The sequence below is a fragment of the Ascaphus truei genome, chromosome 21 (genome assembly GCF_040206685.1).
Source record: "Ascaphus truei isolate aAscTru1 chromosome 21, aAscTru1.hap1, whole genome shotgun sequence".
Classification (NCBI taxonomy): domain Eukaryota; kingdom Metazoa; phylum Chordata; class Amphibia; order Anura; family Ascaphidae; genus Ascaphus; species Ascaphus truei.
This window is the reverse complement of record NC_134503.1, coordinates 17,197,016-17,221,958: the sequence shown is the minus strand read 5'-3', so window position 1 is coordinate 17,221,958 and position 24,943 is coordinate 17,197,016. Positions and strand designations below refer to the sequence as shown.

Here is a 24,943-nt window from a genome sequence, read left to right as displayed (position 1 = left end):
CCATTCAGGTAAATACCCCTTCAAAGCAGTAACACACGACATAATAATACGACACATAGGTGGGAATAAATGCTTCACACATGGAAGTGACATTAGGAAAGGGAGTCCTTGCCCCAAAGAGCTTTCAATCTAACATAAAGCCTGGCCCCCTGCAGACGCACTTACCAGAATTCCCTCCTACTGTCTCTGTATGTTCTCCCTACCAATTAGATTGTAAGCTCCTCGGAGCAGGGACTCTCTTCTTAATGTTACTTTTATTGCCTGAAGCACTTATTCTCATTGACCTGTTATTTATATTATTTGTTATTTATATGATTATGTCACGTGTATTACTGCTGTGAAGAGCTATGTACATTAATGGCGCTATATAAATAAAGTCAATACAATACAACTAAATATGAAGCCGTCATTAGTCAAACAGAGAAACAGAAGCAGCTGATGTGCTTGAATCAATGTTCCCAGAGAAAAGCAAAAAGCATGAATTTTTACTAAATACAAATAAGTCTGACCATCCACTCTTCGTAAAGAAGCCGATTACATGGAGAAGTGGTTCGAGCATTCAATGATTATTTCATTGAGAAGCAAGAGATGAAAAACAGCTAACACTCAGAACAAATAAAGAAAATTCCGGTAGCATAAATCTGGGTGACCAACCTCAGTCTACAAGGCCTACCAGGTCAGGTTTTAAAGGATATCCCTGCTTCAGCACAGGTGACTCAGTCGAAGATAAAGGGGGCAACATAGTCTTATGAGAAAATATGGATTATGTTAAAGAAAATCTAAACTCCTCAGGGACAAGATTGCTACATGATATTACTTAAAGATCCAACCTTAGGATTTATAAAGAGCTCGATCAATCTCAAGAAGGGATTGAAGACCAGGTGATTGATAAAAGGGAACTTGAATATATGGATGGAAATACCCAATGACACAACCTTTACTTCATTCTAAAATTCCATGAGCCCGCAAGGGAGGCCCATCGTGTCTGGGAACGGCAACCTCGCGGGACATGCAAGCATTTAGCTGGACAAGACGTTAAGATCTTTTGTTACTAACTTACCCTCGAATGTCAAAGATACCACAGATACATTACGTAGACTACATGGCATTGCAATTAATAAAGATTCCTATTTGGTAACACTTGATGTGGGCGCTCTATACACCAGCATTAAACACAACATAATTAAAAGCTTGTGAACACTTTTTACAGGCACGGAGAATATTGCTTAATAAAGACAGTACATGTGTAATTGAACTGTTGGACTTTGTGTTAAAACATAATTATTTCTGTTCAACATAAAATATTATCTACAAACCCAAGGACAGCCATGGGAACATCATGTGCTCCTCCCACCTATGCCAATTTATTTTTAGGCTGTTGGGAAGAGGTGGTTGTATTTAATAGTGATTTAGCAACATAATGAATTTGGATCTATGGATTAGATTTATCGACGACATACTGCAAATCTGGAGTGTGACCAAGAGACATTATTGGAATTCATTCAGATTTTAAATACAAATAATTTGAATCTTAAACTTGCACATGAATTCAACATAGATTACATAACCATCCTAGATTTGAACATCGCAAAAGACACCAACGGTAATATTCAGATATCGGTGTTTCGCAAGAAAACGGCGACAAGCGCTTATTAACCGGCAGCAGCCAACACCTGCGATCACTGGTATATGGTATCCCCACGGAACAGTATTTGAGACTATGAGGAATCTGTTCTACTCAGGAGGAGTTTATAACACAAGCAGCGGACCTGAAATGAGATTAAAGAAAAGGTTATAAAAGAGTCCGGAGAAGGATCCATTAAGTAGTCAACCAAAAGCAATGACAAGAGGGATATCCAGTACATAGGGACAGGCAATAAATCACCAGAAATCAGAAACATTTTCATTATAAGAGACAGCTCATAAGGAGGTGTTAGACGATTGACCAAGGATTACAAACAGAAGATCCAGAAACATAAAAGGTGTATTGGTACATAGGCATTATCAGGAAATAACATTGACTAATTGGTTACAAAACAGTACTATGGTTGGTATTACTGTAACTCATGTGTAGCATGTCCCTACATGCAACTATGCAAATCATTTTGGATCCTAAGCATACACAGAATACAAAATAAAGCATTTAACGACAAGCTGCTGGGGTAGTATATCTCATGACGTGAACACATACACAACTGTAGCGCTATACTTTTTGACAATCAAATATATAGTGTTCACAAAAACAACCTGATGCAATGTAAACAGTCCGACAATTATTATATACCAATATATTACAAGTATAGAGTGTCTACTTGCAAACACAAAGTCCTGCAGCCGTGAGACCTCTGGGGTTATCCAAATCCCATATGAACAGTCTTTGCAAAATAGAGTCCTCTTTGGTGCTGGTACTTGTTACTCTTGCACAATGCAGTACATGAAGAAATGGAAAAACAAAAAAAGTGTAGAGAACAATAATGAGGTATTACACTATTTTAAGGACAAAAACCCACCTCTGTGTAATTTACCAAAAGCATATAATAGGTGCACCAAATTAAATCAAATAACTTAGAATAATTGTGAACACACACTACCAAACATATACACCCATACACAGAGCGGATCTCAATGGATAATTAACCCTTTGTCACCAATACCTAAAATATACCACCGTGTATGGTACAAGACAGAAAAAACACTTACAAAAGTGTAGCTGAACGATGTTGTTGGAACCACTCAGCAAATAGAAATCTCCCAGCAGTGATATATAAGGGAACAAATGAAAACATAGCACAGAACTGCTATATACTATGATTTAATAATGTACATAAAATCAAACACATGGAATAAAACTCTCAAATTATTCCTTTTTTTCAACGCCTTTCAACCTTTTAAGCCTGGTTGTGGGGCCTTTGGGGTACGCTCTCTCCGGAACTCCCATATCACGATATCCACGCTTTGGCTCTGAGTGCAGTCTGCTCCGACCCCCTGTTTGGAAGCCCACGTGCAGGGAATCTCCTGGTGCAGCTTCCTAGTGGCGACGACCGTAAACTTCTCTTCCCCGGTCCATGCAGCGGAGCCTGTAATGTTCTTTTGCCGTTATACCAACCCACAGAGACGACACACAGGCAGCAGGAGCAGCCCAGTTAGAGGTTTACCTTCAAGCAAACCGCGCAAGAACGCAGCCACCATACAAAGAGGTAACCTGCAAACACCGCTCAGTAAGGCCTCGGACATGGTCAAAAAGACCGCGCTGAGGGGAAACATTATCCCTATCAGCGCGGCTTTAGACGCCGCTTCCGCAGGCGTGCAGAGGCGTGTGGAAATGCAGGAGACGGGCAAGTTTAAATTTGCCGCTCATGCAAGCGCAGGGCCGGTCACGTGACTGCCAGAAGCCAATGGCAGTCCGTGACGTCGGCGCCGTGATGTGGCGCGCTAGCCCTGCCTCCCGAAAGCCTCCCACCCGGCACACAAGCGCGCTCGCTGACGCTCATGCAGGGACAAGAAAAAATCTCCTGCTTGAGCAGGAGAGCATGAGCGTCAGCGCTGACAAGCGCCGCTCCCTGCACCATGTCCCAGGCCTAAGAGAGACACCAATACTACAGTGGATACAAAACAATTAAACAAATTTGTATATATCACCAAAAGGTGCACAACATCAGCACAATTTCTGAGATCACACGTTAACCATGGAGGAGGGCATTCTTATAGTGACTCAAACATTAAAAGAAAGGTAATGATCCTTTCTAACTTTTATCTGGGCCATAGTGCCAAGCACTGATCAACTACTGCAAGACCAGGCATCATTCAGGACACCGGATAAAATATTCTACATCTCAGGAATATCGTATCTTTCCAACAGTCCTTTGAAATCTTTTGGAACTTAAGTTGTATTATTATTAATGATTTTGTAACACTTTCAGGTATTTGATTGAGCTCAATCTAGGTTTAGGTATACATAATTCAATACCAATGTTAGTATTCATTTAATTGTTGTGGTTTTTTTTAATTACATTTTTATGACTGAAACTGCATACATTTTCTTTAGAAGTCCCGGTCCTACCAATATTGCTTATATTATCTAATCAGATCCCAAATTATGCGCATGGGTGTTTTTCCCTTTCCTTGGACAAAACATCAAGCCAATTAAGGAGACGTGTGAGGTCAATTCAGCCATAAACGACCTTGATACTCAGATAGCCAGACACCTCACTCAGCTTCATAATGGTGACACCAAATGCCTAAAATTTATTGGGATTGAACTTGTCCCCAATTCAGGAGGCGGGTCCCTGGAGCTAAAAATCTTGAGGTTCAGCGTTTTGAATTGTGTAAAAAACGTGTGGGGAGGGTGGGGGAGGAGGGGAGGGTTGGGTAGGTGGGATTCTTGGTTTAACCATTTGAGTGCCAGAAGACATGAGGTGAGGTACCTGTTTTTCAGCACTCAGCCACGTGATCGCTTAGTGTACTGATCGCGTGTTTTCTGGAAAGCCCCCCCCCCCCCCCCCCCCCCAGGGCGTGAATGTGTTAACTGCTCCATGGGATCTCCCCCTTCGACAACGAGCATTTAATGCACATCATAGGGTCCCGACGAGAGTGTTAGCCCTTATTACGTGCAGAATACGTCTTGAAAACTCAATGGGGTAACCCATATGTATGTGTGTGTGTGTATATATATATATATATATATATATATATATATATATATATATATATATATATATATATATATATATATATATATATATTTCATACATTTAATGTGTATGATGCATCCATTGTCGTAGCTGACAAATAGCATTTAGCAGGTTAAGCAACTGCAATGAAAGTGATAGGAGCAGCCGGATTTATCAGGCGCTCACAGGCTGAGTGGGACTTACCGCCACTAATTAAAGAGACTTGGAATAAAGCCTTACTGGCAAAGGACTTGCTGTAGCAGTATTACTTCATATCCTTTGTCCTGCCTGTTTTTGTTTTCCAGTGAAGGACATTTTGCCTCCGGTGTTCTGAACTAGCTCTCGAGACATCTTCATCTGACTCTTTCCTTCTCGTTGGATTCTAATACATGAAATCCTTTTTCTTTTCTAAATAGCATCTGTTTTCTGACATGGTTTCCATCCCCCCCTCCCCTCTTTTCTTTTATACAGGTATGGGTGATGATAACAGCAGCTGCATGGAGGTAGTGTATATTTTTAATTTTTATATATTTATGAAGATTCAGAAAGAAACCTTGATGTATACTCGGTTAAAGTTGCAATTCCCCCTCCCTCCTAGGACCAAAGTAAAGTAATGGCAGTGACATGTTTAAGGGGTCATAGGGTGATTGATGACTGATTACCAAAATATTACACACACACACACACATATATATATATATATATATATATATATATATATATATATATATATATATATATATATATATATATATATATATATAAAAGGTTATGGTGTGTAAAAAAAGTGACAAAAACCCTCTTTTTTTACCCACCATAACCTTAATAAGTGTGGTGATTACCTACTCTTAATCTCAAATGAGCAAATGTCAGCGACCAACCTCACACTGATGATACCCATCAAGGTTGAAACATGTCTGTGAGTGGATTTACTGGCTTTGCATCTCATCCCAGGCTATGCTTAAAAGATGTGTTTAAAGCAGCATGCATTGGCTAAGGGTTGCTCATGTAATGTGAGCTTGAGATAAAAGGTGGCACTGTGTGCTCATTTGCATGTCATTTCCCAGAATCCCTTGCTGCAGTGGAAGTGCTGTGTACTGGGCGATAATGGTGAAAGACAGGGTTGCAGTCCTGTCTAAGACATGCAAATAAATATACAGGAATATTTACAGTATGTATGTGTATATATATATATATATATATTGTTTTTGTTTTTATTAAACATGGTAAACATAGTAAGTTAAGATCCTTGAGCTACTCCCTGTTGTCTCGTATTCAAAAAGTTCTTGTACAGTTAGAACCCCCCCTCTATCCCCCTTCCCATAACTTTATTGGCTCTCTGAGGACAGGGTGAGCTAGAAGGATAAAGAAAACACGTGATTTAGAAATACTGTGCTCCCCAATTCAGATGCCCCCTAAGAAATGCGATTTGAAAATCATCAGCCCGCTCCCACAAAAAGGAAAGCAGACAAATCTTTGCTATGGGCACCGTTACATTTGTTGTACAGAATCCAAATTTAGACTGTTAGATTATTTCCAAAAGGTCGTTTTCTGGCTGTCTACTTGGGAGTGCACATTTTTTAACACCTGGCAACTCCACAAGTGTATGTAAGGGAACCAAGTGCATCTAGGACATAGGGCACGTGGGGGAATGATGGGAGGATTCACGTGCCTATTTATCTGCAAGTGACACAGCATCAGGAACAGAAGAAACATACAGTACGACCTCAGTCTGTACTGTATATACATAATAGTGCTGTAAAAGATGACACCTGTGGTTTAGCAAGCCTGTCCCTCCCACTGCAGAGACATGGGACCACAGAGTTAGGGCCCTAATGAAGCACCCAGTCTGTCTCAATCACCTTGTAACAGATCGGTAAAGAAGGCTGGGTAGCGGTGTTGGTCCTTTCTTCCATGTAGTAACAAAGGGGGGAGTAGGGGGTATGATGCCTCTTATTGGACCAACAAGTAGTTGATACGTTACAAACTTCCAAACCTCTCAGGATCCTTCATCGGGTTCCCCCGAACACTTGTAACATATCAACTAGTTGGTCCAATAAAAGGTACCATACCACCTTCTCCCTCTCCATCCTTTGTTACTGTATCGTAACAAACACAGAGAAGTGTATGGTCAACAGTGTTTGATATCGGTTACCGAAAGGCTGTTGGCTCCTTTTGGTACCCGTTGTGTCAAAAGTACATCTCGCTCAATAGGCAAACGGCAGCTCACGCATGCGCCAGTAAGCACGTCCTGAACAGCAATACCGGCTCCCTACCTGTACCGAAGCTGTGCGCAAGCGGGGAGACTATAGAGCCTGTTACAAATGCCTTATTTACATCAGTTATGCACGTATATGACGATTGCAGTACAGTACATGCATCGATAAGTGGGAAAAAGGTAGTGCTTCACTTTAAGTACATTTTCGCTTTACATACATGCTCCGGTCCCATTGCGTACGTTAATGCGGGGTATGCCTGTATACCACAATGTAACTAATGGGTAAATAAAATGGATCAAGACTAATCTGAATCCTCCATGTATATGTGTAATATATATATATATATATTATATATATATATATATATATATATATATATATATATGAGAGAGAGTGTTGGGCTGTCTATGCAGCCACAGTAACAGGTATGGCCTTAGATAACCTTCTAATCAGGGAGTGCACAGCGAAGTATCCACTGCAGAGACCGCTTGCTTATCACACTTACATGCTCATCCTATTGATTTGACTTTACTGGTGACGCTTTGTGTTTTCCAGCCTGGCCTGTCTCTGGGCATAGACCTTCGGACCAGAGTTCTCCAGTTTGTTGAAGAACGTTTGCAGACTACCATGGTAAGATGGGCCATGGAAGGGAAGTGACGTTCACTGCTGCGCGCAATCATGGTCGGTCTTATTGTAAATGTTCTTCACACTATTGCCATTGAATCATTTTCATTCCAATATGGCCGCCTCCCTTTGACCAATAGGATGCCACACAACCAATGATGTTACGGCTTATTATAGGCCCGCGGGTCCCGCAAGATTTAAACGGCCATATTGTTTTCACAGCGTGTGCCCTGGCACCTAACGCAGTATTTATCTTGGGAACCGGGCGGTCCCCTAAATTGGAAAAAAAAGGAGCACGGTCCTAAGGGTCCCCTTTGTTCCAATTATGTAAAAATCCTGCATGAATAGGGTGACAATACATCCTGGTTTAGCCGGGACAGTCCCAGATTTTCATTAAAGTCCCAGCGTCCCGACCGTTTTCCCAAAATCGTTTGAATGTCGCGGTTTGTGGCTTTTCCCTGTTTGGACTCACTTAAAACCGTAAAAATAGGCAGGGCTTTTTTTTAATGTGATCGATCGTATCAACGAGTAAACATTTAAAATATTTTGGTAAACATGAATTAAACTATTAATATAAAGTAAACTGTCATTTTACTTGACTCGAGTTTGTGTTATGTTAGGAAATGGAAATGAATAAATTATACAGCATAAATGGGGATGCTGTTAGACAAATACCATTCTAATATTTATTTTTAAGTGATATTTGTTTTATAAATGATTTTTTTTTAGTGTGCCCCGGTTTCTACTTTAGAAAATACCCTATATATGAAGTGTATGGAAGTAATTGAAATGCCTGAATAGTATTGAACATATTGTTCTAACATTAAAGTCACGTGAATTGTCATTATTTGTGTACTTTGTGACAGAGCTCTGCGTACATTGCTTCAGAGAGAGGTTTGTTTTAGGTTGGAGACACATTGTGGCCCAAATTTGGTAAGCAGTCTTATGGCATAAGACACCTGCCAGCACCAGAAGGGGTCTGATGGCAAGAGACTGCTTGCTAAAAAGTACAAAGTATCCGGACGCTCCTCCTTCTCTTACCGTGCCCCCCAAAACTGGAACAATCTACCGGAGACTCTCACAGCCACCACCAGTCTAAGTTCTTTCAAAACTAAAGCTGTCTCACATTTTAATCTGGTCTGTAACTGTTACATACGCCAATAATATATATTATCTCTAACTGTGCATGCAGTGTCTTGAATATAATGTACTGTATAACCCATCTCACTCATTGTAACCATGTATTTGTCATCATACCTCTGTGCCCAGGACATATGTGAAAACGAGAGGTAACTCTCAATGTATTACTTCCTGGTAACACATTTTTATAAATAAAAAATAAATAAATTTGGACCGTATCTCTAGTGACTATTTTTCCAGCATGTGCATATAAATATATATATATTTTTGTTGTTTTTTTTAAGGAGTTCAGGTTTCCTTCGATTTTTATTCTTTATGAAAATCGGTGTGTGTATATATTTATTTATTTTTTGGTTTTCTGGTGTTTTCATTTTATTAGAAAAATCAGTGTTTTTCCGTGTTAACAATAAACAGAAATTGACACACATTTGAATTTGGTGCGCTTTGTTTTAGTTTCCACACGTTTGTCACGTTTGTCACGTTTGTCACGTTTGTTTAGTTTGCGTTTGTCTCCCACCTCACGTGACAGGCTGCCACAAGAGGTGGAATTTATTAGGAAAGTATACTTCATGTGCCGTTTTTATCGGTTGTAACCAAAAGTGCAAGAGCCTTGTTGCATTGTCCAATGGAATGGGCAGGATTGACGTGATGGGCGGGTTTACCATGGGAACGGGCAAGGTTTATAACATGTTGGGGTGGGCTCAGGGTCTCTCTCCAGCGTGAGATTTAATGCTGCATGGGATCGCGAGATTCACGCCAAATTGCGCGAGTAAACAGCTGGCGTAAGGACGGCGCAGTACTGCGCTTTCTAAAGTCCCACGTAGCAATTTGTTGATGTCCTTGATTCCCTTGAAGCAGTAATCTTTGCCACTTTTATTACTTTGAAGTCCTTCAGACTATATACAATTACCTCCTTCATTATTTGGACCCCGTGATTATTAAAGGCTTGAGGAATGAGTAGGTTTGGTGGCACACACAACTGGCAAATGCAATAATCTCTTTTTCTTCTTCCTTCCTGTATATGGGGATAAAGCTGACTGGCATCCTGATCGGGGCTGCGGTAGCGATAGCTTTTATCGGCATCATTGTGTTGTTCGTCTACAGGAGGTTAAGACAAAATAGTAAGTATCTCAATTTAATACAGCTCAACCCCCTTATAACGCTGTGCCTGGGGTCCAAAGAATCACATCGCGCTATAAGCGGATCGCGTTAGAAATAATGTACCATTGTATGCATTGTACAATAAAGTATTTAAGATACCAATAATCGCGTTGTAAAGTATTCATAAATACGAAAATTTGGGAGCCACGCTTGCATCGCGTTATAGCGGATTCGCGTTGTAACGGATTGCGCTATAACGGAGTCGAGCTGTATCTTTATTTTTTTTCTCCTACAGTAATCTATGTTGTTGATGATGTTTTGGAAGGTTATTGTGTTTGGTTCCCCTTTTTTCATTCTAATTATACTGATGTCGTCATCATCATGATTTCTACACACCTCCCTTAAGGGGGCATTGCAGTTCTTTACGGTCCGTTTGATAATAATTACAATTAAATACAATTATTTTGTTACACAAGAGTCAAGCGGGAAAAGCCAGAGTTATAATACATAGTTGCATTAAATGAACAAAGATTATACACGTTCAATTTACAGACATTTCATGGGCAGTCAGACAGATGATTATTGGTGTAAGTAACATTTACAGACAGGATTACATTTGTGTTAGAAAAGGTAGGATAGGCCTGCAGTGTGTTAGAAGAAATAGGATAGAGACTCAATGTGTTAGAAGAGGTTGGATAGGCCTGCAATGTGCTGTGTTAGAAGAGGTAGGACAGGCCTGCAATGTGCTGTGTTAGAAGAGGTAGGATAGGCCTGCAATGTGCGGTGTTAGAAGACGTAGGATAGGCCTGCAATGTGTTGTGTTAGAAGAGGTGGGATAGGCCTGCAATGTGCTGGGTTAGAAGAGATAGGATAGGCCTGCAATGTGTTAGAAGAGGTAGGATAGGCCTGCAATGTGTTAGAAGAGGTAGGATAGGCCTGCAATGTGCTGGGTTAGAAGAGGTAGGATAGGCCTGCAATGTGCTGTGTTAGGAGAGGTAGGATAGGCTGCAATGTGCTGTGTTAGAAGAGGTAGGATAGGCCTGCAATGTGCTGTCTTAGAAGAGGTAGGATAGGCCTGCAGTGTGTTAGCAGAAGTAGGATAGAGACTCAATGTGTTAGAAGAGGTAGGATATGCCTGCAATGTGCTGGTTAGAAGAGATAGGATAGGCCTGCAATGTGTTAGAAGAGGTAGGATAGGCCTGCAATGTGCTGTGTTAGGCCGAGTCCATAGACGGACAGGCCGTGCTGAGGCGTGCGGATGCTCCGCGCTGAGCCCCTGCATCCTCAATGAGGATGCCTTGAGAGGGGGCTCACGCGAGCGTCCGCAGGCGTGCTGACGAGTTGGAGGTTTCAGCCGAGCGCCAAGCTGTTTTTCAGCGCGCTGTCGGCTGAAAACCTCCAATCACAGCACAGCAGCGTCAACGTCACTGCAGTGGTGAAAAATTAAACTAAAACATATACTGAGCGCTCAACCTATTAGCCTAGCTTAACAATACACGATAATGATATAGAAGTGCTCTAAATGTTGAATCTTCTTTAAAAGATACAACAATACATTAGTGGTGAATCCTACAGACTGATTGGACAGACTGAGAAAACGGCTACCTAAGGATTAAAAAACCAAACCTATCCACAAGGAGTGTTATGTTGTTGTTTTGTTTTCTGTCTGTATGCTATTGACGTCAGTGCGTCGCGGGCGATTGGCCCAGCAACGTCACTGCCCCGCATCCAACCACCTCCCCCCGGCTCCCTTCGCGCACGCTGGCTCGCCTGCAAGTCCGTGCAATCGCGCTGACTGAAGCAGGCGAGCCTCAGCGTTAGCGCGCCTCTGCTCTCCCCACACCTCTATGGCCCGGGCCTTAGAAGAGGTAGGATAGGCCTGCAATGTGCTGTGTTAGGAGAGGTAGGATAGGCCTGCAATGTGCTGTTTTAGAAGAGGTAGGATAGGCCTGCAATGTGTTATGTTAGAAGAGGTAGGATATGCCTGCAATGTGCTGTTTTAGAAGAGGTAGGATAGGCCTGCAATGTGCTGTGTTAGAAGAGGTAGGATAGCCCTGCAATGTGCTGTGTTAGAAGAGGTAGGATAGACCTGTAATGTGCTGGGTTAGAAGAGGTAGGATAGGCCTGCAATGTGCTGGGTTAGAAGAGATAGGATAGGCCTGCAATGTGTTAGAAGAGGTAGGATAGGCCTGCAATGTGCTGGGTTAGAAGAGATAGGATAGGCCTGCAATGTGCTGTGTTAGAAGAGGTAGGATAGGCCTGCAATGTGTTAGAAGAGGTCGGATAGGCCTGCAATGTGTTAGAAGAGGTAGGATAAGCCTGCAATGTGCTGGGTTAGAAGAGGTAGGATAGGCCTGCAATGTGCTGTGTTAGAAGAGGTAGGATAGGCCTGCAATGTGCTGTGTTAGGAGAGGTAGGATAGGCCTGCAATGTGCTGGGTTAGAAGAGGTAGGATAGGCCTGCAGTGTGCTGTGTTAGAAGAGGTAGGATAGGCCTGCAATGTGCTGTGTTAGAAGAGGTAGGATAGGCCTGCAATGTGTTGTGTTAGAAGAGGGAGGATAGGCTGCAATGTGTTGTGTTAGAAGAGGTAGGATAGGCCTGCAATGTGCTGTGTTAGAAGAGGTAGGATAGGCCTGCAATGTGCTTTGATAGAAGAGGTAGGATAGGCCTGCAATGTGCTGGGATAGAAGTGGTGGGATAGGCCTGCAATGTGTTAGAAGAGGTAGGATAGGCCTGCAATGGGCTGTGTTAGAAGAGGTAGGATAGACCTGCAATGTGCTGTGTTAGAAGAGGTGGGATAGGCCTGCAATGTGCTGGGTTAGAAGAGGTGGGATAGGCCTGCAATGTGCTGGGTTAGAAGAGGTGGGATAGGCCTGCAATGTGCTGGGTTAGAAGAGGTGGGATAGGCCTGCAATGTGCTCTGTTAGAAGAGATAGGATAGACCTGCAATGTGCTGGGTTGGAAGAGGTGGGATAGGCCTGCAATGTGTTAGAAGAGGCCCTGCCTCAAGGAGCTTACAATCTATAGGCCTGGTAAGTTGACATTGGAAACCGCATGAGAGTTGGTGGGTATTGGAAGCAATAGAGCAGCTGTAGCATTACCAAACATCCGCAAACGGTGGACACCTTTTATCTGCCCTTCGGCTGCTGTCAAAGGGAGTCCGACTTTGGGGCAACGCAGATGTAGACTGAAGGGGTTCTGAATTAATTCAGCTGGACTTTGAAATTCCTTTGTCCGGACATAAACACTGCAGGGGGTTGTGAGTCTGACAAAACACATTGCAGCAAGAAAGCCCAGATGTTAACCCGTAGCACTCTGCTTCTGTGCAGAGGACAGCAGCTCTTGGGGAACCCTTTCAGACGTCCGCCTTTGGGGCAACACAGATGTATGTGTATCTTTATTTGTATAGCGCCATTCATGTACATGGCTCTTTACAGCAGTAATACACGTGACATAATGGAAATAAGCGCTTGAGACATAAAAGTAACCATTAGGAAAAGGGGTCCCTGTCCTGATGAGCTTACAATCTAAGTGGTAAGAAGGGAGAATGTACAAAGATAGTAGGGAGGGCGTTCTGGTAAGTGCAATCTGCCAGGAGGTCAAGGTCAGTGCATACGAGATGTATAATATCAGCCAACAGAGCTACTGTCGTGGAAAAAACTCTGTCCCACACTTATTCTTTTTAGGCAAAAACAATCTGTTGAAAAACTTTATTGTAGCAGCTGCTGGCAAGAGCGCATTTACTGCAAATCAAAACCTTGCTGCCTGACTTCATACAAAGGCACTGCACTATAGGCTCTTAGCAAGCTATCTTATACCAGGAGAAGGGACAGGCAGACATCATTTTGCAATGTCTGCCCATATGACTTCATCGGGTATCCTACTTTTCTTTATCTTGTTTTTCTTGCAGTTATTTGGTTATACATTTTGCAATATATTTGAGCAGATTAAGCAAAAAGAAAACTCGTGCTAAGCTACCTCATCTTTCTCAAGGCCGACAGCTAGTACATCTCTGACTCTACATGGGGGGTTAATAGATAAGACGAGGGGCTCAGCTAAACAGAGAAATTACAGTGTCAGAACTAAGGAAAGTTCGAAGGAAAAATGTGTTTTGCACGCGCACACACACACACACACACACACACACACACACACACACACACACACACACACACACACACACACACACACACACACACACACACACACACACTTACACACACACACTTACACACACACACTTACACACACACACACTTACACACACACACTTACACACACACACTTACACTTTCAAAACAAAAGCCGGGTCATAGCTATGCATAGAAATAATGTGAAAATATTCTTCCATACTACCCAAATGCTTCATTGAAGAGGTGTGTTTTAAGATGGGTCTTAAAGTTGGAGAGAGAGATGGTGCTAGTCGGATATTGACTCAAACCATGGGATGACAATAAGGTCCTGGTATCAAGTCGGACGTTGCGGTGGCTCTCGGGATGGCAAAGAAGTGGAGGTCAGGACATAGAAATAAAAAATGGCAGAAAGAACACAGGGGCTTATGCAGAGAGGAACGTAAAGTTAAATTTCGCCAGGTTAGAGGCAAACATTTCCTCGTGTAGGCAGTTACTGGCGAGAACTTGGCGGGCCAATTCAAATTCGCCAGACGTGTGGCGAGAAGCGTGATTTCGCCAATGCGGAAACACGCACGATTCCAGTAGCTCCGATGCGCATGAACGCGCCAATCGGAGCTACTAAATGGCGCGTTCAGGGGAAATTTTGCCCGCCAACAAAAGTTGGCTGTATTGTGGCCAGATACCGCGCGCCTCAGAATGGCGAGTTTCACGCCAAGTGAAACTCACCTAATTAGTAATTTCATGCTCACCGCGCTACCGGAGTACCCTGCATAGGACACAATCAAATGCCAAATCTGCGGCGAATTTAAGCCTTTCTGCTCCGTACCTCTCTGCATAAGCCCCATAGTGTGTTGCACAAAATGACAGAGCCAGACCAATTATAGAAGATATCGAAAAGCAACTGCAAACTTAATTTTTTTATTATAGAAGTTAGCATTTTGAATTTAAAGTAGCATAAAAAACAAGATCTGTGAAATGATCATTTAAGCGCTTAACAATTTGTGGCATCCCAGGAAAAAGGATTGAACTTGATGGACATATGCCTTTTCTCAACCTTCTCTGCTATGTAATCTCTGTTTTTAAAACTAAGATCCCCATGTGTGGAAAAAGGCCACCTCCTCTGGCGCTGAGGCAAGGGTGTAGAAGGATATACTTGAATTTTCTTCTGTTAGACAGTGACCTCAGGAAAAAAGAGAAAAAGACAAAACATCTCTTTTCCTGCGGTCACTGTCTAACAGAAGAAAATTCAAGTATATCCTTCTACACCCTTGCCTCAGCGCCAGAGGAGGTTGCCTTTTTCCACCAATCCAAGTCTGGGTGGAAGATACCAGAACAATCTCTTTAGGCAGCTCCAGGACTACCATTTGGACATTGTATATAAGGTTGTCTCTATATTTGCATATTTTGTTGTTTGCATAAGCGCTGATTTTACACCTATTTTTTCACCTATAAGATCCCCATGTGAATGAGATTGGCTGCTACTGGTGTAAGGTAATATTTGCATGGAAGGCGGCTGGGACGGTTTTAACATGTCAGCCTTGAGCACTGCATGAAAGTAGCCGTTTCCGCTCCTGCCAGGATAGGGAGCAGGGGGTCTCCGGAGATGAACCACGCTCATTTAATATCCGGAGACCCCGTAATACTTACCGGTGAAAGTAGCTCCTGCACTTCCTGGAACTTGCACCCCCTCTCGTCACGTTGCGGTTCTCTATTGCCCCGCATGACGCCGGAGGTTTAAACTGCAGCTCGGTTACCCCTGGAGGGGACAGGAACGCGCTACCTTCAGCTGGAGCATTCTCGGGAACCAGGGGGAGCTTTTCAGTTTTGGGCGACCGCCCCCATGGTTTCCATCTTCCGTAAACAAATAAATATTACAGGGGTGACTGCTGTTTTAAAGGTGTAGTCCCTCCCAGGACCAAGGTGTCTTAAAGGGAGAAGAAGGGGCTCAGTGAGTAAAGACACTGTCGGCTTTTGTGACCTTGGGCAAGTCACTTTATCTCCCTGTGCCTCAGGCACCAAAAAATAGATTGTAAGCTCCACGGGGCAGGGACCTGTGCCTGCAAAATGTCTCTGTAAAGCGCTACATAAAACTAGCAGCGCTATACAAGAACATGCTATTATTATAATTATTATAATTATTTATGGCAGTGACACATTAGGTGATTGTCTTTTTTTTGTTTTTGTTTACCAAAATCGGACACTTGAAAGCCTCATGAGCTGAGATTTGGGAGGGGATTTATTTCCTCTGGCCGATTCCTTTTGTTTCATGTAATTTGTACTTGTAAAGAGTTTGCACAGGCAAAACACTCCTCTCTCAACCACCGCGTATCTTTTTTGGTGCTCTGATAAGGACAGGTTAAGAGAAGGGTAGAGCAGGGGCGGGCCAACTCCAGTCCTCAAGGGCCACCAACGGGTCAGGTTTTCAGGATATCCCTGCTTCAGCACAGGTGGCGCAATCAGTGGCTCAGTCGTTGACTGAGCCTCCTGTGCTGAAGCAGGGATATCCTGAAAACCTGACCCGTTGGTCAACCTTGAGTCCTGACGGCCACTTCTGAACTAGTCTCTGTTACCAGTATAACAACATAGAACCTGAACAGCTGTATATATGTCTCCTTTCTACTCTCTTTCATTGACTGAGATGAACACATAACTAATAATCATGGTTTTATGTTCTCAGAGCAGCAACAACCAGAAGTGCCTCGCTACCGGTTCCGGAAGAGAGACAAAGTGATGTTTTATGGACGGAAAATCATGAGAAAGGTACGGACTGTACCTGAACGTAACACGGGGGAGAGGGGGGGGATGGAGGAGGGGGGAGAGGGTGTCACTAAACTGCAACAGCCACGAGAAATCATTGACTGCCATTGATTTAGAATAGAGCTGCCCGTAAGAACAGCTGTTCTGGATTGGCACCAGCTGATGTGTTTTCTAGGCTTCCTAAAATAGTGGTTCCCAATCCTTATTACGTTGTGCACCCCCTACTAGATTATATTTGTTCTGTGCACCCCATATTAATAAATCCGATTACTGCTAACAAAACAGTTTGACCAATCCCAGGTAGTATAGCGTCCTGAATTCGTGGGGGGAACACACGCCTAGTAAGGCCCCAAACTGCATCTCCGTGTGTCCCTACAGCATGGGTTGGTACAGCTGGCGATTTTACTGCGTGACCTTCCAAAGTCAAGCGCCACAATGCCTTGTCCCTGTGGATGCAAAGCATTGTGAGAAGCGACTTCGGAAGCTCTTGCTGTAATTGACAGCTACACCATCCATGTCAAGGTGCAGTGTGAGGCCTTACTAAGTGCACAGTCCACCCACAGGCTCAGGAACTCACTGTACTTTTTGGGATCCGCCTTGACATTTTTTTAGGAGGGCGAATCCATTGAAGGCACCCCACAAACCCTGTAGGGTTTTGCGAACCCCCTGATGGAAATTACTGGCCTAAGGAAACTCTGACTTCCTGTATCTGAAGGCCATTTAATTTCTAATATTGCTCAGCTAGTTCCCTTTTCTCTGCAACCATCAATTGTGACAGCATTTCAGACACAGATACGTTGCATTGAAATCGACCTTTCTGCCTAAGCTTGGGTAAACCGTCCTGGACTCGCAGTCCTAGACATTGGCTTGTGGAAGTCCCAAGCACTGTCATCATTTCACCATATTTGCTCATTTATTATAACAACAATAATGTGAACATATCCATATCTGTAAACAAGAAACATGTGTCCTTTATTGAAAAGGATCAATTTTTGGTGCATGTTGTGTTTTCATTTGGGCACCAGATGGCAATCTTGAATGATAAGTACATACACCTAATTGCTCAGAATGCAAAACCACTGTCTATCTAAAATGTATAGATTTTGTGTAATATTATATTGGTTTTTTCATACACATACAAAGTGTGTTTATGTGTGTATCGTCGTGATCCTCATCTTCAGCCCTTGTCTCTCCACTGATGGATGAAGGCCTCCCTTATGATCTTCCAGGTACTGCGGTTCCAGGCTCTCTTCTCCAAGTAGCGCAAACACATTTTCTGATCTCATCCTCCCTTCTTACTTTTGATCGTCGTCTTGGTCTTTTAATTTATCTTGGAATCCAGTTGAGTACCATCTTTGTCCAACGATGGGCATTTCTTCTTGCGATACTAGTATTTTAATTTCTTCATCCTTGTGATGTCACAGACTTTTTTGTTTGGTTTCGATCCCAGTCATTCTTTTTCCTGTCTCTTCGGGTAATACCCAGCATACATCTATCTTTCCATACTTCTCTGCGTTGTCTAGAGCTTCTGAAGTATCTCTGCATTTAGGATCCAAGTTTCACATCCATACATGAGCATGGGCAAAATACACCGGTGGAAAACTTCTTGAGGCATAATGGAAGGCTCCCTTGAAATATTGTTTTATTTCTTCCAAATGCGCTTCATCCCATCCTCATTCTCCTATTGATTTCATTCAAAAGGTTCTCATCCATTGTTACTTGATGTCCAAGGTAGATGACTTCTACGACGACTATCTCTAGTTCTGTTCCATTTATTTCAATCTTTGCAGACTTGACACATTTGTTGAACATCACTTTGGTCTTACTGACCTTCCTACAGAGGCCCACATCCTTACTTGCTTCGGTAAGTTCTCCAATTTGTTGCTGGAGGTCTTCTGGATTTCTGGCAAAAATAAGAATGTCATCTGCAAATCGGAGGTGACTCAAATATTGACAGTTTATTTTGATTCCTTTTTCTTCCCAATCTAATGTCCTTGAGCAATTCTTCAGGGATTGCAGTGAAAAGCTTTGTTGATATGGTGTCTCCCTGCCGCAATCCCTTGTTGACCCTTATCTTGTTTGTATCTTCTTGTAATCTAATAGTTGAAGGGCAGCAAATAAAAATGCCACTCGTGAGCACATTCGCATGGTCTGCCACACCTTCTCCATTATTGCTGGGCAAACAATGCTTCCACTGCAGCCAGGGATTCTGGGTAAGGACATGCAAATGAGCTCACAGAGTGTCAAGTTTTGCTTCTTGCCCATTTAAACATGGATCCCTATAAGCGTATACCTGCCGTATTACAGTAAACCTTCTCACAGACAGATATTTGAGCCTTTGTCGTCTCATCTGTGTGATTGGAAGTGGAATTCTTGTAAAAGTTATTTTTAATATCAATGTTTGTGTCTTCAACGTTTTGTCGTAATGCATATATGACCACTGAGGTGTAGACAGATTTGGATGTGGTTCATTACGCGAGACCCCACTTGTTCTCTAGGCTGGGCAAAGTCGCAGGGTCTGTTATAGCCGTTTAGTAAAAGTCGATTTTTGTAAACGTCTTGTAAGTGATTGGATGTAGACTGATGGGTCTGTATTTCTTGATGTATTGGATGAGGATAACTATGGCATTGCTCCATTGTTATGGACATTTCCTGGTCCTCGAGCAGCAGGTTAAGAGTTATGCAAGGAGTTTTTCTACTTCTTCCCCAGCTTCTTCCAAGATTTCAGTTATTCCATCGTTGCCTGGAGCCATGCCATTCTTCATGGATGTTATTGCTTTTGCTACTTCTTCTGGAAGGATGACTGGTACATCATTGCTTGCTTCTCACTTGTTCTCTGCTGGATTATGACCTGTGTTATCTGTTTGAGTGCACAAAATCATGTAGAAGTCCTCAACTCTCTTTATAATAAGTGCACAGCCTTTTATTGTTGATACATCTTCTTGTTTGAATGCTTCTTCCGAACCAAAAGTCACTGCTTTCTCTTTAAGCTTTTGTTATCTTCAATATACAGGGCCGGCTATATGGTGGTTCCATTGTTGCACTTGCACTGTGCCCCGTGCTTACCGAGGCACCACGCTCTTCCTCACAACAGTTAAACTGATTACCGGGGGGAGAGTGCGGAGCCTCTGTCACTGTCTCTTACCTTCTATCTGGCTTCTCTCCGGCATCTCCTCCTGCTCCTCATCACTTGCCATGACAATGTGATGTTGCGACGTCATATGGAGTCCCGTTGCCATGACAACGTGACGCCGCTGAGATGAGCAGCAAGAAAAGATGCTGGAGCAGGTAATTGGCCCTGCGCTTGTCCCCGGCACCGAGCCCCGCTAAATTCCATGTTGGCCCTGACTTTTGCCAGCTCTGCATATGCAGTTCTTATTTTTGCTCCTTGGAATCGCTTCATTTCTTGTCGTCTCATCAGATATGTTCTTGTCCTGTTTTTTGTTAGCGATTCCTGAATTTGTTTCTGCGCTTTCAACTACAATCTTGATAATTGTTTAATAGTGTCACCATGCATTTTGAGCAAACGGAAGCGATTTTTCAGTTCTATTTATTGATCTTGATTAGTTTTTTTGCTTCTTTTTAATAGTTTTTCTTCTTTCCAACTTCACATTCAGATGTAATCTGCAGTGAACCAATCGACGATCACTCGTTGTGTCAAAACGGCTGAGCACTGTGCAGTCTTCAATCATGTGTTTCTTTCTTAGTTTGGATATAGTCAATTTGATCCTCGACTCCATTGTGCCCATTCCATATCCACTTTCTATTCGGATTCTATCTTGAAGAATGATTTCATGATGTAGAAGTTTTCACCATCTGCAAATTCTACCAGTCTGCACACACGTTCATTCCTGTTACCGTACCCATACAGTACTTACCAACTGATGCTTTGTCTTTCTGCTGGGCACCAATCTAGGTATGGAAATCTCCCATAACAATCTTCAGGTGACCATTTCTTTTGTTGTTGATTTCATGGTAGAAGTCTTCCACCTCATTGTCTTCGTGACTTGATGTTGGATCATACACTTAGATTATTTGAAGCCTGTATCTCTGTCAGCTGAATGACGCTTCTGGCTGCTCTTTTTGATGAGCTTTCATACTCCACTGTGTTGTTTCTCTATCTCTTGTTAATGATCAAGCCAACTCCACTGATTCTTCCATGTTCTGTACCTCTGTAATATAATAGGTGTCCACACTTGAACACCATGAGGCCTTCATCTTTTCTTCCAACTTCACTAGGGTCAACAATATCCCATTTTATATTTTCAACCTAGTCTTGCAGATCTGCTTCATTGGACAGTGTCCGGCAAATGTAGGTGGCTAGATTGAATGACGGCTTTTGTTTAACCTCCATGTATTCTTGTCTTCATGTCTTCTTCCTGAACGCTTTTCCATTTGATGACCACTAGTTCTCTGATCTCGCTCTCTCTCTCTCTCTCCTTCCTCTCTCTCTCCTTCCTCTCTCTCTCTCTCTCTCTCTCTCTCTCTCTCTCTCTCTCTCTCTCTCTCTCTCACATACATAATTTGAGCAGTCTTGACATACACGCACACTCTAGATGCTGTTCTAACACTCCCAAAATATGGACAAAAAATCTCCAAAATATATCCCCTAGCACACTGTCAGACATCATACTAACAATTATTGTTCTATCAATGCACGCAAACAAATACAAATATCACAAAGACCAGAGGTTCTCCTCCCATCAAATGACATGGAATTATCCCCCACTTTTTTGGGCAATCACCCAGTACTGGTGACAGTATCTGATGACAACCTACAGTCACTCATAGTTGCTCACAGTTTCCATTAGGGTAAATTGGTAGCTACAGTCCCTGACCCTATTTTAATGGAGGCTTCAGATCTCTGTGGCCCCTCCCCAAAGATAAGAGTAAAAAGCAGGTCAAGGTCTTCATCACGCCTCTCTCCTGCCTTACAGGTGACAACTCTGCCAAACACCCTGGTTGGGAACACTGTCTCAAGACCTAGGGTGAGGAAACGAGCGAGAGTCCTCACATTGGCCAAAAGGTAAAACCCCCCCCTTTGCATGCCTTACTTTTGCTGAGTTGGGTTATCCCATGAAGTGTACTGTAAATAAGAGACCTACAAGATTTAAAAAATTGTGCACACTATAAATGAATCCATGAAGAACTCCCATGTTAATCAAGTAGAAAATATCACAACCTTTAATAAATCTACACTTCTCCACAATACCAAAATGAAAAGTAAAACGTTAAACGTTGAACGCCCCAATAAACACTAATGTACAGCAGTATAATATAAAACTGCTAATGTACAAATCCTTGTACCTCTTTGACTGTAATGCTAATGAATGAAAGATTATAGCGTAGACGCAGGTCCTTTCAAGGAATGTTATATTTTGGTTACTAATTTTGCTGCAGCTGTCTAATCTAAAGTAATACCGACTGATTTAAGTTGGAGCACAGTACAGGTAGGTAGAATGATAGAATTGATTGCAGATAAGAATCACACGGCTAACCTATTCTTCCAATTTTCATACATGTTCTGAAACTTTTAGGCATAATTGGATCTCTGAAATGGTGTCTCTCACAGCATTTCCGAATTCTTTACGTTTATTGTCCTTTGCTGGGGGAGGGGGACCTATTCCATGAGGCCACCTTTTCTGTAAATGAATGCCTTCCGTTTTCTCTTAGCCACCCAAAGTCCAGTTCCAGAAGTTACTGGAGCTCTGCCAGAATCAATCTACTATTTCCTAAATCTGTCTCGGCGTCTCTCCTCCTGAAATCCCTCTCCTGGCTTCCGATTAAATCCCGTATCTCACACTCAATTCTCCTGCTCACTTTTAAAGCTTTAAACTCTTCTGCCCCTCCCTACATCTCAGGCCTAATTTCTCGCTATACACCACCCAGACTCTTGTGTTCCCCCTTTGTATCTAAATCCCTCTCCCGCCTCAAACCTTTCTCACTGACTGCCCCACACCTCTGGAATGCCCTGCCCCTCAATACCCGACTAGCACCCTCTCTATCCACCTTTAAGACCCACCTTAAAACATACCTGCTTAACGAAGCATATGAGTAGCTCCGTGGCTAATACTATACACCTAAATAAAAAATAAAACAAAATAAACCTGGCGCCAAATATTGTCCAATATGATGAGTCCTGTGATCCTCAAGAATCCGCACAAGTGCTTTCAGGTCATGTAACGAGAAAAAACAAACAAAAACAGATCATAGCATATAACTGCTGAGTGATGTCAGCCTATGCTAAAGACACTACATACAAACTTGAAAGTAACAGACTAAAATAATTTATTAAAACATAATGAACTATGTCATTAAACAAGGGACCGCGGTACAGTGAAAGAAAGCTGTTGATCCGGAGATGTTAAAATCAGAACCCTACTTACAAGAAGCAGGGTGACAACAGGCGGTGATATGAGGTTGGTGTCCAGCGGTATCAGGGTGATGGTCCGGCAGAGCTACCACTCTGACGCTGAAGCCGTCGCCAAAGTCTCCCTGTAGTCACTCACGGGGAAGTGCCGGGGGGGGGAGACAGACTCGCTGGGGCGCTCACGCCGACACCGCATGTGGCTATTCCCCTTCTCTCATTGCTTATCTCTACCCGGCATCCAACTCGTGCCCGCGGGATTAAAGGCACACAAACCTCTCCATTCAGACACACTGATGCAACAACTAATCCCACTGAGTACTGAGGCAGTCCAAGGGGTGACAACTAGCACCCGCCCTACGCGTTTCGTAGAACCAATCTACTTCCTCAGTAGCCTCAGTTCATCACCACCTGTTGTCACACTGTAAGCTCTTCGGGGCAGGGACTCCTTTTCCAAAATGTTACTTTATGTCTGAAGCACTTCTCCCCTTTATGTGTAATTTATATTGTTTGTTATTTATATGGTTGTCGTGTGTATTAAAGCTGTGAAGCGCTATGTACATTAATGGCACTATATAAATGAAGACATACATACAGTACATACATACATACATACATACATACAACCTTCTTAGGCATTTGTCCCATGCTTTTCCACACCTTTTTCAAATGCATTTGTCATGTCCGTTGCTAGCTGGAGGTTTGATAGACCTTTCTTTTTTCTTCTAGAATACTCCGCTTTAAGAAGGAATATCCTACCCTGCAGAAGAAGGAACCGCCCCCTTCCCTTCTTGAAGCCGATCTCACAGAGTTTGACGTGAAAAATTCCCACCTGCCATCAGAAGTCCTGTACATGCTGAAGAATGTGCGGTAAGAGCGGGTTCACCACAGTACCATTATATATATATATCATGTGTCATTGCAAACCTGCAGAATAACGTGTGCGCTCTATTGGTGCGTGAGTTTACATATAATATAATTGTAATAAATATAAATCTAGTGATTACATTCTAGTTATGTGTTAATAACTAAGCTCTAAACAATACAGTGCATACTCCGTGCATACAATGCACCTAGCACATAGGTGTTGAAACTTCACAGCACTAAGAAATGCACAGAATAAATATATATAAAGTTCAATACAAGTTCAACAATTGTGCAAAAAGGGGGGAAGGAGGAGGGAAGGAAAAGGAAGGGATATTCACAAAAGAGGGAGGGGGTGTCCAAAAAAATATATACAGCTATGTGGTGTAAGCTTCAAGAAAGATGCAGCTTCAAAAAGGATCTTCACAGCCATGCGTGGTATCTATGAAACAGAAAAAGAAGCGCAAGCTGCCATAGTGATGTACAAAATAATTGATAGTGTATATGTGTGTGTATGTAATATATGTGTGTCTGTATATGTGTGTCTATGTCTGTCTCCTATGTATGTTATGTAGTTACAGTACATAGTTACATAGTAGATGAGGTTGAAAAAAGACATACATTCATCCTGTTCAACCTATGCTAAATTTAGACGACAGATACTTTATCCTATATCCGTACTTACAGTATATACTGATCCAGAGGAAGGCAAAAAAAAAACCCCCAGTGACACATCATCTAATATCTCATAATGGGGAAAAATGAATTCCTTCCTGACTCCAAATAATGGCAATAACATTACTCCCATGTTTAGTTATTAGGTATATCCCTGTATACCGTTCCTTTCTAAAAAAAAAAAAAATGCCCAACCTTTTTTTGAAGATATCTATTGTATCTGCCATCACAGTCTCTATGGGTAATGAATCCCACAGTGAAACTGCCCTTACTGTAAAGAACCCTTTCCTTTGTTGCTGGTGAAATCTCCTTTCCTCAAACCTTAAGGTATGACCCTGTGTTCTTTGTACTGCCGTGGGATGAACAGTTCTTTTGAAAGCTCCTTATATTGTC

At 42.5% G+C, this 24,943-nt stretch overlaps 1 protein-coding gene across 6 annotated transcripts in view; it reads left to right on the top strand.

Annotated features, from left to right (window-relative positions):
- The window catches only part of PNPLA7 (patatin like domain 7, lysophospholipase), a 216,931-nt gene that overhangs the window by 6,581 nt on the left and 185,407 nt on the right, over positions 1-24,943 (top strand). For 3 of the 6 annotated variants that reach the window (XM_075579164.1, XM_075579168.1, XM_075579166.1), the window contains 6 exons: positions 5,142-5,173; positions 7,445-7,519; positions 9,675-9,774; positions 16,565-16,647; positions 21,582-21,670; positions 23,741-23,881. In XM_075579164.1, the coding sequence (XP_075435279.1) occupies positions 5,142-5,173; positions 7,445-7,519; positions 9,675-9,774; positions 16,565-16,647; positions 21,582-21,670; positions 23,741-23,881 (520 nt within the window). The remainder of the gene's footprint in view (positions 1-5,141; positions 5,174-7,444; positions 7,520-9,674; positions 9,775-16,564; positions 16,648-21,581; positions 21,671-23,740; positions 23,882-24,943) is intronic. The other 3 variants (XM_075579165.1, XM_075579169.1, XM_075579167.1) reach the window with 1 other exon arrangement.